The sequence below is a fragment of the Acomys minous genome, assembly GCF_964271855.1.
Source record: "Acomys minous genome assembly, chromosome: 18".
Taxonomy (NCBI): Eukaryota; Metazoa; Chordata; class Mammalia; order Rodentia; family Muridae; genus Acomys; species Acomys minous.
The window spans coordinates 44,672,075-44,687,934 of NC_140501.1; the positions used below are offsets into that span (position 1 = coordinate 44,672,075).

The following is a 15,860-nucleotide window of genomic DNA, read 5'->3' on the forward strand; positions in this document are numbered from 1 at the left end:
TTTTAAAGGGAATCTCTCTAGGTTGACACAATTTACAAAGGCAGAGACATTAAAGTCTTACGTACACTTTCTTAAGATATTTATGTGCACATGCATCTGCATGATATGTGCACATGTGTGTGCAGGTGCACTTGTCCATGCATACACAGAGGCCAAAAGAGGGCATTGGATCTCTTTAGCTCATGGGATGCCAGGCAACTCTGCTCTGCACGAGTGCACAGCTGTTAACCACTGGCAACCATCTCTCCAGCCCCTAGATATAATCTATTTACCTCGAAAGCAGCATCTCTCTCGTACCATCATGCTCTCTTGATGACCTCCTTCCTACTCTGTAACCTCAAGGCAAGACCCATCTCCCTCAGAAGCTGCACTAGGGCTCTGGGAAGATGGGTATGTGGCCTAGAACTAGAGCTGCGCATTAACCCTTGGGGGATGGCGAGTGCCTCCAAACAGAACCACCCTAAGCCTGAGCTGCTAAGACTCAAGGCCCAGCACCTGTCCTTTCCCCACTAGCCCCACAAATCCCCATCCACTGTGGTAGGCGTGTCCAATGGCGTTCTCCTACCTTGATGTCAGTGCTGAAGTTGTTGATTTTGTTGCAGCCTGCATTTTCCAAATGGTAGTTAGCCCACCGCAGCAGGAGTTCTTCAGGAGACAACTTCATCAAATCCTCTAGGCTCTCTCCTTCTCTCAAAAGAGCAACTAGAGCTACGGAGGCAAAAAAAAAAAAAAAAAAAAAAAAAAAAAAGACCCAAAATAAATACAAGGATGTTTGGGGTATCTGGTTTTCCTGACATGGAGCCCTGTTAGAAAAGCAAAGAGCATCATTGTCCATATGAACACAATGTCTTAAAGCCTTCCCATGAAGTAAACAACTTACTAATACTTCGTATGGGGGGTATATTGTTGTAGGCTAACTTATTATTCCCATTTTTTAATCAGAAAAGACAGGGCATCAAGAAATCTCAAGCCTTGCCTAAGAACACTAGTTACAACATGAAGGTAACCATGGTGATGAGCTGGATGTACTCTGTTTGGTCTACTGGACCACACTTCATACCACAATGACACCTCTGCTTTTAGGAGATCGAATTTTGCAATCACGACCGTGTTCTCTTCTCTATTCACGTTGGTGTTTTATGGTCCAAACGCTTAGCTGTATAATTAGAGCTCAACAATGCAATCAACTTTCCTCTATGCTTCCCCAGATGAGTAAATCTTTTTTGCTTTGGTTGGGTTTAAATTTAGCAGATTCGATTTTGCAAATCAATATCCTTTCTCTTAGGTTTCAAGATTCTCATTTGCTATTTTTTTCCATTTTTGCTTTTAAAATATAATGCTCAGTGTCTTGGTTCTAAAAGTAATATCTCAACACTTTCACTGCTTATTATAATTTGAACACATAGATTTTTACACAATACGGATAGCTGGGGCTGATGAGATGGCTCCGCAGTTAAGATCCTGGCTGTTCTTCCGGAGGATCCGGGTTCAATTCCCAGCACCCTCCTGAACTCTCACAACCATCTATAGCTCCACTCCCATGGAACAGAACACCTTCTGCTCTCCAGAGGTGCCAGGCGTACATGTGGTTCACATGCATTCAAAGCACTGATATGCATAAAATAAATAAATAAGATTAAGAACTTAAATCTGCATAACTGAAATGTATAATTTCGCTACAGATTTCAGAGTAGTGGGATCTGTACCTGTACTTTCTGAAAGGCATCATGACCTGTGTGACACTTATCAAGGTACATGCCCTCTACTCAACTGGGCTATTGTTGTTTATATACATTGTTCAGAAAATTTCCTCTTCTTTTCTTTTTCCATGGCACTGGGTGTTGAACCTATGGCCTTGTGCAAATAGTCAGGGTCTCACTTAGTAGCCCAGGGTGGCCTTGAATTCACTCTAAAGTCTAGGCAGGAGCTGAGCTTGTGAGCCTCCTGCCTCAGCCTCCCAACTGGCTGGGATTATAGGTCAGTGCCAGTGGGCCTGGCTTCAGTTCCGGATGTCCAAGCTCTACATGTGTTGTCGTTTTTGTTTTTGTTTTTTCTAAAATCCACTATATATATTTAAGGTACATAGTATGATATTTTCATGTACTGATGATGCTAGACACAGTGATGTGATTAACCAGGCAACTTAGTGCAAACAAACCATGTTTGTTCTCTTTTCTTTGCATGGTAAAAGTATCTAAAAATCCACTTTTTGCCAAACTACCAGCACGACTACAATATGACTGACTGTCCACCCTGTATAAACGCTAACTACAGCTTCCTTGACCATCTGGATAAGTTGCTGCGTAATCAGGTGCATTTGCTAAAGTATTTGAATGTGATTAGTCTCACAAGAATATGCATTACAACTCATCTTGTTTGCTGTGAAGCCTCAGTAGACAGCATGAGCTTTGCAGCAGCTGCTGGGGTCGGGGTGCCAGGCAGGTTGAGCTCCATAATCTAAAGCGCTATTGCTAGCCTGTGGCCTCTGAAAACCTTTGCACTGTCGTTTTGCAAGTCTGGTTTGCGTAGATGGGGTCTGTTACTTAAACACCTTGGACTCAATACAACCGAATGGTTTTCTCAGCTAGAGAATGCCTAATGTCACCCCGCCTCCAGCCACCAACACAGGCCACGCCACTCGCAGCACCGACTCTTTATCTTACCTTCATTTCTGCTGAGTTCAATGTCAGCAAACAGCCCAATCTTGATGACTTGCCACAGGAGTCCCAGGACCAGGTAAGGCTTCCCTTCCTTCAGGTCCTCAGCACCTATATTAACCACATGGCATCCAATGGCCGAGGCCGAGTTTAGAGCCAAGTTCAAGTTTTCCTGGGGGACAAGAAAAAGTATGTGAGCTTGGTTCTTTCATGGTGACAGCGCCAAATGATTACTGATCAGCGGCAGCTGTGATGCTGTCCTTCTGGAAAGGTCACGGACCCAGAGGCAAGGTCTTCACTAGGCTGGATACCAAGAAGAGGCAGTAAAATAATAACAAGGAGAAAACCTAATGACGGACACACTGAGCTTCTGCAGTGGCCTAGTAAACCACACCAGCACACAGTGTAGAAGGCCCATTCAGGCATGAGATTAGTGAGTCCTACGTGCTCTGTTTTGCTCTCTGATGAAGACTATACACACAAAGTCTCCGTTAGCTGGAGGAAGTCATTGTCCCGTCACTGCCTATGGCTAAGAAGACAATTGATGTAAATCAGGGTCTTTAAAAAAAAAAAAACCAACAAACTAGCCTCTTGATTAGCAGATTTAATGTCATGGAAAGAAAATGATATGAATCAAATTCCCAGAGAAGATAAATGGGTTTTTAACAGAAGGAGTTATCGAGTCTCTATGGTAATTAGAAGATGTGCTTATATGCATGCACACAGGTACGCAGGTCCCAAGGTGCTAGACTAGCCATGCTTGTGCCTACCCAGACACAGCTGGGAGCCTTGGAGAACGCAATCTCTATGCCCTATTTTTGGGCCCATGAAGGAAGAGGTCAGTGTCAGAGAAGTAGATAAGCCTTTTCGTATATATGATAAATTAAGAACAAAACAAACTCCACCAGTAAGTCCTTCCCAACCACTCCAAATAGTAAATACTTTTTTAAAAATGCGGTTTCTACTATAGCCAAGATTATGAGTAAATCTGACGTTAAGCGCACATCCATATGTTCAATTATTGTTCCCAGTTTGGCTGCACTTCTTTCATTTTAAAAGTACACAGAGTTGCTTACGTCCAAACAGAAAATAATGTATTATTCATGACTGAAAGTATTAGGCATGGTTCCTGAGCCAGAGAATTACAATAATGTTAAAATATTGGAACATAAGATAGAGACACAGCGTATTTCGTGCTAGCGACTGCTTCAGCTAATCAACAAATGGAGGCATGGAAGCAGGTCGCATTTATTCCATTCTTGGCTGTGTCAGCAAGGGCTGTGGAGGCCTCCAGAGCATTTCCCATTTTTCATCTTTTCCTTGCTTAGAACTGCTTCTCTTTTCAGCTAATGCTATGTATTTGGCACCAATTCAAAGATAAAATGGTAACAAAAAAAACTTTGCATTACAATTCTGGCCAATACAAATTTTATACTTACGTGGCCTAAACAAACCCAGCTACTAACATACACCAACTCCTTTCTTGATTGCCACACCAAAAACACTGAACAGAAAGAAATATGCCCTTCTGCCCACTGGCTCTAAGACACCATCAACCAAAGCCTGCATTTGGGGATGGAAGTCCGAGCGCTTGCAGAACGCTGACTCAGCAACCATGGCGCGCATTCACACCGAGCCAGCGCCACACTTGGGTAGCAGCAGGGAGACCAACCTGAATGGTGAAGGGTGTGAGCTTCTTTTTGTTGATTGTTCTCTCATCAATTGTATCTGGCACTGACAGGTTGATCATTTTACTGAAAGAGAAACAACACAATTAAAGGATGTAGCCCTCTGGGTAACAGAGTGGTACTGCATTCAAGTTCCGGCATGACCAGAACCAAGGACGTCAATAACACCCTCTTTACACACGGTGTGAATGAGTTGTGACACCGTGGGTAGGTTCTGAGTCTCTGTGGGAAACCAACAATGCTCATGAAGCTATCACAACACACCGAGATAAGGAATGGAGCTCCCACTTCGTTCACTCACCTAAGCTAAAACTGTGCCTTGGTTCCCTTAGAAAAGAAGCTCTCAATCTTCCTAATGCTGCAACCCTTTAACACAGTTCCTCATGTTGTAGTGATAACCGCCCCCCCGTACAATTATTTCATTGCTACTTCTTATGTGTAATTTTCATACTGTTGTGAATCATAACATAAATATCTGATATACAGCATATCTGATAATGTGACCCCAAAGAGGTCACAACCCACAGGTTGAAAACCACTACCTTCAAACATTATTAAATTCTTGGTGAGTAATTAAAGTAAATCCCCCATCATTTTCTTAGCCTTGTAAACTGTCCCCACTATGCAAGAGACTGTTGATACACTTCTGGGTTTATATAATGTCTACATTTTCATTTGACATCTGATCAATACCTGTAACTTAACATATAATGGTGTGTCCTATTGCTCTGTACTCATTTGATCAATGCGCGATAAATTTCCCTCACTTAAGTATCCAATACAATGATCAGACACCAAAACAAGCAATTGCTGTTTATAAGAAACTGATTTTATACAAGTTATTCTTTTTTTGGTTTGTTTTTGTTTGGTTTGTTTTGGTTTTTTGAGACAAGGTTTCTCTGTGTAACCTTGGCTATCCTGGACTCACTTTGTAGACCAGGCTGGCCTCGAACTCACAGCAATCCACCTGTCTCTGCCTCCCAAGTGCTGGGATTAAAGGCATGCACCAACATGCCCAGCCACCAAGTTATTCTTTATTTAACCTTCAACAGGGCATAAAATAAATTCCTTTCAGTAACCTCCATTTTATTTAAAGAAAGAAAATGGAAAACAAATCTCCAAAAAAAAAACAGACTTGATAGTTCAGACCCATAATCTCAGCTACTCAGGGGGCTGAAGCAGGAGGATCCCACGGCCACGGCCTGCCTGGGCTACAGGGTGGGCTCAGGGCCAGCCCAGCCACCTGACTGCGACCCTGTCAACACTGTAACCGAGGAAAAGGGGGGATGAAAACATGGCTCAGTGGCTCCTGCTCAGCATGGGGAAGGCCCTGAGTTTGGGGCAAAAACATCCAGAAGGAACAAAACCAAAAAATTGTAAACAATATTACTTATATGCATGTGTGTGAATATGTACGTGTCACTGTGTGTGTGTGTGTGTGTGAGAGAGAGAGAGAGAGAGAGAGAGAGAGAGAGAGAGAGAGGGAGAGGGAGAGGGAGAGGGAGAGGGAGAGGGAGAGGGAGAGGGAGAGGGAGAGGGAGGGAGAGAGAACAACTTGCAAGAGTCAGTTCTTTCCTCCTAGGGGATAAACTCAGGTCATCAGGCTTGATGGAAGATGCTGAACCCACTGACCAGCCTCATGGTCCCCACAAAAGCAAATTGTAAAATGTGTGACTATTTCCTTTTAGTGAAACAAACAAACAAACAAACAAATTTTAATCCACTATCTTTTATAGTTAGTTTTAAGCATGTATTTTCATAGCTTTGCAGTGTCTGCACATGCTTATGTGTCTAAATGTGCACATTCGTGTATATTTAAAACGAACTCTCACTATTCTGTGTCCTTTTTCTAGTCTACCCAGCATCCGGGTAGGCCACCCTCAGATGAAGCAGATTGGAACATACTCCCCAAAAATAGCCGCTCTGGCCCTGCATCCCTGTGTCTCCGTTTATGTATGAGCTCATCTTTGTACTTTGCATCTCTTCTCTCCATTCAAACGATGCTAGTTTTATGGCTGTCACTGCACTTAGCTTCTGAAGTTAGTATACTCCCCTGTATCCTTTCAAGTGGAGTCCATAAAGGTACCCCCCCCCCCCCCGACACATGTGAGCATCAAAAGAAGTGACCCACAGTAAACGCACTCAGGTGCTAATATGTCAAAGGGGGGGGTGGGGATTCTTTGAAAATCAAGAAGGAAGTTTCATTTACCAAAGAACTATGCCGTCCCCTACAGCATTGAAGAGATCATCGGTGTTGGGGTTCATAGGGATGACGTGTCGGCAGTCAGGGTCATTCTCCAGGGCTTTGTTTATCCAGTTGACAAAGGCATACTTTTCTTCTTCTGCAAGTATATAATTGAAGTGACTTACATGCAATATGAAAACCAGATAAAGAAATTTACATGGGCTTCATGTTCTCATGCCCGAGAGAGATACTACAAGGCCACCCAGGTCATCAGCCCATCATCTTGTGTTTTTTTTGTTTTTGTTTTTGTTGTTGTTTTGTTTTGTTTTTATCATCTTGTATTTACTAGTTACAAAAATCAGAGGTTCCCCTTAAGAAGCAGGCACTGAATCTAGTCACAAAGATACAATTAAAGATTTAGACAAAATTTAAAAATGCACATGCTATATTTGGATAATGATAAATAATAAAATATCTGCTCGGGTATAATTTAAATATAAATGTGGCTTGATATTTACAGGATAAACCTCAAGGTCCTGCTGTGTAGCCCGTTCACTTAAGTGTTGTGTGCCATGGATGGTCACTGTGGTATCACTAGACTTTTTTTTATGGTTCTAACTAAACAGCAAGGGAATGAAATCGCCTGTGATAGAATTCTTCCTTCCTACAAGCAAAGCTGTGATGAGTTGATCTTAAAGTCTTAGTGGAATCTGAGGCTCTGCCTTCTCCCTAGCACCGTGTTTTGCAAATTGTATGTCACTGAAAACAAGTATCTCTCAGAGGATTTCTGAGTTGGTAAAGATGCAAAGTGAATCACTGTTATGCAGTTTTATGATACACTTTGACTTAGTAAAGGCTTGAAAAATTCCTAGATTAAAACAAACAAATGAACGAACGAACAAACAAGGCTAGATAAGACTGGGTACTTTCAGAACCCTGCAAGCTACCACCGGCCTGAGAAGCTAGGCCTACTGGTGCAATAGTGGCACTAATTTTATGGGAGTAAGCAACCATTTTTAAAAACTTGCATCTAAGACCCACTTCACGAGATGGAATCCATACCTGGCACTGGTAAAGGGGCCAAGAACCTGTTGCTGGCAGGCCCCAGGCCCAGTAGAGAACATAGTATTACTCTGCTAAATGAGCATAGTATAAAACTGACTCTCATGACATAGTGCTAAACCTGTAGCCAGAGCATCTCTCGGTCCGCATGAGAGAAGCTTCCAATGGATAGCAATTAACACAGAGGCCGCTAACAGGGCAACTTGCAGAGCAGGTGACTGTGGAGGGCTCAGCCCTAAATGGGACATACATATCACAGTCCTACCCTCAAGGCTCAGTATCTTCTCAAAAGAGAGGCTGGAAAGATCGTAAGGGCCGAAGGTGAGTGTTAATACCAAGGAAACCGCGTTTACCAGATATATCTGGGCAGTTGCACTTATGAATACACAGTGATCATGACAGAAGGCTCAAGTCTGAGCAAGCTCTCGCCAGGGGAAATCCCAGTATAGAGGGGGAAAGGCAAGTATGAAATCTCACTAGTATCCGAGGAGAGGGAGGGTTCATCTTCTATAATGATGTGACACCTGGTAGGCCAACCACACACCAGGTCAGGGCCCACTCCCAAGCCTAAGTAACACAAATTGGACTCAAGGGGGAAAAAAGAAGAAGAAATCCCAAAGTACAGTGGGAAGGGATGGGAGAGTGGAGAAGATGGTTATGGGAGACTTGGGGGAGGGGCATATATATTCAAAGTACATCATATAAAATTCTCAAAGAATTAATATAAAAATACTTTTTTAAAAATAAGAAAGGCTAAATTTTGCCTCATCAACTGCAAACAATGCTTATCCACAAACGTATCTTTAACATTGAATCATCTTTTCGAAAGCTGAAATTCAGGAAATGTTAAGTAACTGCACTGTTTGGGATCTTAGAAGCTTCCATTAAGGCTGCTTCTCGTCAGCCGTTGGGATAAATATAGAACTTTTCCCAATCAATATTTTTTGACCACTCAGCAGGCGTGAAGAATGATCATTGTATTGAAGCAAAGACTCAAAGGGCTAATTTTGTCCCCACAATTTTAAAAGAAAATTTGGCAGCTTTTAAAGCAGACTTTAAATGCAAATGAGATCACTTAGTACAGGAAGCTCTCTGGAGCTCAGATGGCTCCTGTGTCCTGGGCCTGGAACTGGTCCACCCCCATGTGGGAAGATGGATTTCCGTCCATGCAGGTGTGCTTGCTTCTTTGCTTTTACCCCTTCGGTTTGCATATCAAACACTAACTCTGTAATTCCGGAAAGCCTGGGCCTTTTCTCCTGATTTTCTTCTCCTCCAATTCTCAGCTCTCAGCTCTCAGACAATCTACCTCTGCTCCCCGCCCATCAGCACAGCTTACCTGAGTAGGAATGTTGGGTGCCCACGCTGGACTGCTCAGAGGTGCCCCCAATAGCACAGATCCCTTCCTTCTTGTTGATGGCTTTCCGGAAAGTTTTGGCAACCTCGGTGCTTTTTAGGCCATGGAAGACCTGTAAAACCATAATATGTTCGGTTCATTTAGTTTTGATTTTTTTTTTTTGACAGGTATAGAGGAATGTTGACTTAGAACACTGTTCTGGCAAGAGATCATATCCAAAGACTTTCTAGGTCTATGTGATCTAGCTGAAATACAAACATGCCTTTAATCTAGGAGTCAGAGGCAAATAGATCTGAACTCAAGGCCAGTCTGGTATAGAGCAAGTATTAAGTAAAAAAGTGTAGGTGCAGGCATGGTGGTACATGCCTTTAATCCCAAATGAAGGTAAAGTTAATTTGTAGAAGGAAGCACTCATGTTTGAAAGTGATGTCTAATTGAGCGGCAGAAAAGGTGACAAAATCAGAGAAGATTTGACAGAATAGATATGCCCAACTCTCACAAGGAGAGGAAAAGAAAGCTACTTAAAAGGCAATTTTACAGAGAGAGGACAATAATAGAGAGATGGGTTGCAGAGAGAGAACTCAGGTAAAGACAGAATGAGCCAGAAAATGAGAAGAGGCCAGAAGATTAGAGCAGATTGCTGAGTTAGTTTGAGGCCAAGCAGAGCAATTCTGGGCCGAGAGAGAAGCCAGATTAAATAAATCAGCTGGGTGAAGAGTTTGAGCCAGAACAGCTGAGTTGAACCAGCCAGGCCAGAGCTCAGAAAGAACAAGTAAAAGCAAGCTTATTAAGCAGTAAGTGTCAGAGGCTGAAAACATTCTAGACCTAAGCTAGGTTTTGCAGAGGCTAGAAGCTTCCAGGACTAAGCCTAGGTTAGCAGAAGGAGGCAATTAGCCTCCCTGACAACAACTGAGCCAGGAGAATAAAAGTTACTTTTACAAATAGGGCCTTGTTATACAGCTGGCCTGGTGCTCACTACGTAGCCCAGGCTGGCCTTGAGCTCAAAGCAAATCATCTTGCCTTAGGTTCCCAAGTGCAAGCATGACAGAGGTGGACTACCACACTGTGGTGGTCTGACTATGTACAGCCCCATAGACTCATGTGTGTGAATGCTTGGCCCATAGGGAGTGGCACTATTAGGAGGTGTGGCCTTGTTGGAGTGGGTGTGGCCTCGCTGGAGGAAGTGCGTCACTGTGGGGGCGGGCTTTGAGGTCTCTGGTGCTCGAGATATGCACAGTGTGACACACAGTGCCCTGCTGCCTTTGATCAAGATGTAGAGCTCTCGGCTTCTTCTCCAGCCCCGTGTCTGCCTCTGTGTTGTCATATTTTCCACGTGACAATAATGACTAAACCCGCGAGACTGTGAGCCAGACCCAGTGGTTTCCTCTACAAGAGTTGTCATGGTCGTGGTGTCGCCTCACAGCAAGGAAATCCTAATTAAGGTTTTAGTTAACACACCCAGCTAGAGTAAGGCATTTTTTTTTTTAGAAACCCAAGCTGAGGTCAAGAAAACCACAAGGTGGCACACACCTTTAATCCCAGCACTTGGGAGGCAGAGGCAGGTGGATCACTGTGAATTCGGGGCTAGCCTGCTCTACAAAGTGAGTCCAGGACAGTCAAGGCTACACAGAGTAACCCTGTCTCGAAAAGCCAAAAAAAAAAAAAAAAAGAAAGAAAGAAAAAAAGAAAGAAAGAAACACAGATAAAAAGAAAAAAGAAAAACACAAAGGCAAGACCATAACAATGAACCAGGAAGGGGTGGGCTGTCTCTCTGGATACTTAGTGACACCGAGAGTTCAAGTTCCAAGTGCGTCGCCTTGAATTCAGTGTATTACGCTCACCTTGATGAACTCATCAAAGCTGATCTTCCCATCTTTGTCCAGATCACCCGTGGCCATCAGGTTCTCTGTGATCTCTCTCACGCGGTACCCGGGCAGAGGCAGGCAGGCGGCCTTGAACAAGTCATTCAGCTCATTGCAACTGATGTAGCCGTTGCCATCAGTATCTGGAATGCGAAGGATTGAGTGATGCTTTCGGGGCAACTCAGTTCTTTAGAGAGGCAAGAGAATACTAGACGACAGGTGGGGCTGGAGGGAGATGACTTAATCACTGGGTTCAGCCTGACCCAGGCAGGGGCAAAAATCTGCTAGGAGTCCCGTTGCTTGTGGATCCAGACAGTCACGCATCACTTCCAACACTCACAGTAAACAGCTCATGATTTCAAAGCAGAGCTTTCTGTAAGTACTGTGCGCTAACAGATTGCACCACTGGGCACTTTCAGTAACATGATATTTAGAAACTCGTGCGCGCGCGCGCGCGCGCGCGCGCGTGTGTGTGTGTGTGTGTGTGTGTGTGTATGTGTGTGTGTGTGTGTGTGTGAATACATAGGTGTGGAGGTCAGAGGACAACCATGGGTGTTGTTCCTCAGGAGCCATCTTGGTTTTCAAGACAGGGCTCTTCACACTGCAGCTGGAGCTCACCAATTGGCCTGACTAGCTGGCCAGTGAGCCCTAAGGGGTCACCTGTCTCCGCTGCTGCCCCAGGCTAGGATGGCAAGTGCATGCCACCATGGCCAGCATGTTATGTGGGTGCTAGAGATGGAACTCAGGTCCCCGTGCTTACGCGGCAACGCTTTACGGACTGGGCCATCTCCCTATTTCTGCAACCTTTCGGAATTCTTAAAGAAACTCAGAAGGAAGCCACAAGCTGAGTGAGTGGTAAGGAGCTAAAGAACATTAAAATCAAGGAAACCAAATGAAAGTAGGCAGGATGTGAATAGTGACTCTGCAGGGAAAGGCTGCAGGTAACAGTCAGGGTTCCCCGTTCTGACGAGGAAGGAAGTGTTTTTCTCAAGCTCATCTTTCAGAAATTGGCTCTCCCAGGTTCGCAATCTCTCTAATGTAGTGACTCTTTAACACAGTTCCTCATGTTGTGGTGACCCCTTCCTTCCCCCCCCACCCCCACCCCCACCCCGCAACCATAACCTTATTTTCATTGCTACCTCGTAACTGTAATCTTGCTACTGTTAGGAACTATAATGTAAGTATCTGTGTTTTCCAGTGGTCTCAGGCGACCCCCTGGGAAAGAACAGTTGGACCCGAAGGGGGCTGTAACTCACAGGCTGAGCACCCCTGCCTCAAGCAGCTCACGAAGCAACTCAGTAGAAGAGTGGTGCAAGGGGGCATCAGGGCCACTCACCGACTTTGGCAAAAGCCTCTCTGAGCTCCATCATTTCTTCATCAGACACTGATCCTCGGGCCATTTTCACTGCTTTAGGTGACAGACCTAAGAGGAGGAGGACAGAGGAGTGAGCGCGGTGCATCTTAATTCTTGTTAAGTCCAGAACAAATACTGCTTATTAAAGGAAGACACGTTCTTCCTCATCCTCCGTGACTTGCGGCCATCTTTCAGAACGTGCCAGCCTCCCACATGGGGTCATCAGAGCCAGCTGTCTATGACAATAGGAAGGCGGTGGAAGTACACCCAGGACTGGGAATTCCCACCTGGTTTACTTTGTAATGTTCATTCATGGTCGGCTCCCCCCTCCCACCTCCCCCACCCCCACCCTCGTTCTTATAAGGAAGCCACCTGAGGAGACCAGTATGAACCTCCTGGCTCAATTGTACTCTGAGGCAACATTACAAAGAACAGAGAAGGAGGTTGTAAGATTACTCTATTTTGGAGTAATTTACCACATAGAAATATATAATTAAGACATTTTTAGTAAGTATCTTTACACGTACCATCATTGATTATCTTTTAAATTAATGCTTGGCCAAGCGAATAGATATGCTTTATAAACTCAAAGAGTTCCGTGCATAAGTTTGACCCCGCTTAGTCAAGGATGAAGGAAGGAGGTGACTTTCTAAAAATTCACATATGAAAATCCAAAACTCATTTTTACATGTTTTCTCAGAAAAGCTTGCTGAGCAACCTGCTAGCCCTGTGCAACACTGCTGCCCTCTAGTGGGCAGAAAGAATGAAACGAGGAAAACGAATTCCCACCCCTAGCTCCTTGCTAATCCACAGGTCAGCACACACGTCAGTGGGGCGTCCACAGAAGCTGGCGGGATTCCCTGCAGGGGACGTTGTAAATGGAGTGGGAAGTCGGAAGATGAGATGTGTCTAAATATCATTTCATTCTGACCAGTTAGCTGAATTATCTATATTAAAATGTTTTACATTATGGCAAGGATACTTTAAACCAAATTCCTTTTTTTTTTTTTAATGTTTTCGCATCTTTCTGAGGTGCTGTATTTGTTCTCAGTGACAGCTGGCATCCACACACAAAAAAGCAAATGTTTTAACAATAAAATCTATGGGTCGAACTGCATGACACTCAACTTTGCAGATCTGCATCCATTCTCCACCAATACGAGAGTGAAACTCTCCTGCCACGTACAATAACAGTGGCTTCACATTTTTGCTACCCAATCTTTTGTTAATAAAATTCTTACATGTAAATGAAAATAAACAAATATCTCAGACCACAAAAAGGTAAGCAAATAGAAACAAGTCTGAGAGTGTTGCCTGAGAAGCTTGTACTGTGCCCTGCCCACGCCATCTTCTCTCCTTATTGCCATATGCATCTGTGGGAACCAGAGACATGTATGAAAGACCAGAAAATTATCTACATAGTTGTACTTTAACTCATTTATTTTTTTAAACAGTCCCATTTCTTTCTCTTTTTTATAATGTATTTATTTTTATTGTATGTGCATTGGTGCTTTGCCTGCATATATGTCTGTTTGAGGGTTTCAGCTCTTGGAATTACAGACAGTTGTGAGCTGCCATGTGGGTGCTGGGAATTGAACCCGGGTCCTTTGGAAGAGCAGTCAGTGCTCTTAACCGCTGAGCCATCTCTTTAGCCTTTTAACTCATTTAAAAAGCCTTTTTGTTACTTATTGGGAATTTATTGTATTATCACTGGCTTTCTGTATCTGACCAGACAGTGCTGTGACAGGTTCCCTGGAGGAACATAGGACACACTGAAGGCTAATTGTGCAAACAAGCACACCCTCAATCACAGAGCCCAGTAAGTCCTAAGCGACACCTACTAGTGATCTGACCGCCACCTTCCCTTCATTCCCTCTCCTTTTCCATCCCTCCCTCTTATAGTCATTTCCCCAAAACTCCTCTGAACCAAGTTACAGAGACCTAGCTCCAAGTCAAGGGAACCACAGCCGCAGCGAGTGGACACAGCCAGGAGCTTCAGTGGTCAGCAGACGCCTAAAACCTGCCTCACTTTGCTACAAGTGGCTGAATATCACATTCTAGTTCTCTGAAAGCTAATGCTAAAAGAACGGCAGGCTTTCAGGAAGATCCTTACCAGGGCATTAAGAAGAGGGCAATTGAAGGGTGCACTAAATGCTATATTTTATTGTCCCCCTGATGACGCTCAGTGTCTGCTGATGGTGGATTAGCATGGCTATTTCCATTTTATAGAGGAGGACACAGAAGCTCGAAGAAGCTAAGACTCCCACCTCTGCAGCATTCCAACTCTCAAGTCACCCCCGCACCCCGATCCCGGCTGTCTACCCAAGGCTCCAGTCCACGCCCTCCCACCCTTTGTAGACCCTTTTCTCTCCACTCGCTCATCCCTCAGCAATCGCTCATTAGTATCTTGAATACCTGGCCGGCTGGAGATTTGACCAATAGCACCGCGAGCCCGGCTGCGAATTGCAGAAGAGGAAGTTTGCCCTTCTGTGCGTTACATCACTGTGGCTTCTGTTATAGGACAGTTGTCGTAACTTTTCTAAATTATTGTAACTGCGTTGGCTCATCTCTCCTTTATACCAACATGGCACACGCACACTCACTGCTCCCCCCAATGATAGTGATTCCTGGGGGTCACCATCACAGCTGGCCTGGTTCTACAGCTGGCAGGCCACGCTTGTTAAGACATACTTGGCTCACGGGTGTCCATAACATGAGATAGGTTCTTACACGGTTTATGAACAGCTACCATGAGCCACGCCCTGCTGTTTATTTCAAGTAAAGCGTGGCCCCGTTAGTTACCTTAAAGCACAGCACAAAGACTAAGGGTGAGGAGAGTAAGCAGGGTTGTGGGATCCACACCTGGCCCTACATTTTCACAGAAGAGTGTCTGATTACTGGACATTGTAAGAAGCTGCTGAGAAGTTTAGCTAGACAGAGGAATTAGATTGCACTGTGTCAGAAACAGAACCGAGGGATTTGGTGGGACAGCTTAGCAGTTAAGATCATACATTACCCTGGCAGAGGACGTGGATTCGGTTCCTAGCACCCACATCAGATGGCTCAACAACACCTGTAACTCCAACTCCAGGAGACCCAATGTCCTCTGGGCTCACCTGTACGAATGTGGTGCACATAAACTCACACAGGCACCCACATATGCATAAATAAAATAGAAATAATTTTTTAAAGAATGAAAGCAACAAGAGATCCATAGCATTGGGTAAAAAAGAAACCCCAAAGATCATGGTACAGCGAAGAAGAAATATTTGACCAGAAATACTTCATGTCTCCTTCGTTTGCATGGCTCATACAAACTAAAGGCCGTAAAGGGGAATAACGGCTAGAGTGTTAGCCAAGAGTGGTGGTGCACATCTTTTATCCCGGCACTCAGGAGGCAGAGGTATGAGGAGCTCTGAGTTCGAGGCCAGCCTGGTCTAACGACTTCCAGGACATCCAGGACTGCACAGAGAAACTCTGTCTTGAAAAACCAAAACAACAACAACAAAATAAAACCATCATGTTGGTCAGGAGCAAACACCTAACACAACACCTAATGATATTCTCTTCAGCGTTTTAGGAGTGGGAGTATCAGCTTGGAGATGCAAAAGTGGCTTCATGTTTAAACATCCTCAGGTCTACTGGGACTCTAGGTGAGAGAAGTATGGGAGGATGGAGAAATAGAAAGATCTAGGGGG

At 44.3% G+C, this 15,860-nt stretch overlaps 1 protein-coding gene across 7 annotated transcripts in view; it reads right to left on the reverse strand.

The window, feature by feature from the left end:
- Positions 1–15,860, reverse strand: part of LCP1 (lymphocyte cytosolic protein 1) — a 92,704-nt gene that overhangs the window by 19,002 nt on the left and 57,842 nt on the right. For all 7 annotated transcript variants that reach the window (XM_084767982.1, XM_084767980.1, XM_084767984.1 and 4 more), the window contains 7 exons: positions 12,145–12,231; positions 10,788–10,951; positions 8,929–9,058; positions 6,555–6,687; positions 4,330–4,411; positions 2,664–2,829; positions 566–708 (listed from right to left, as the gene is read on the reverse strand). In XM_084767982.1, the coding sequence (XP_084624108.1) occupies positions 566–708; positions 2,664–2,829; positions 4,330–4,411; positions 6,555–6,687; positions 8,929–9,058; positions 10,788–10,951; positions 12,145–12,208 (882 nt within the window). In that variant the 5' untranslated portion in view covers positions 12,209–12,231. The remainder of the gene's footprint in view (positions 1–565; positions 709–2,663; positions 2,830–4,329; positions 4,412–6,554; positions 6,688–8,928; positions 9,059–10,787; positions 10,952–12,144; positions 12,232–15,860) is intronic.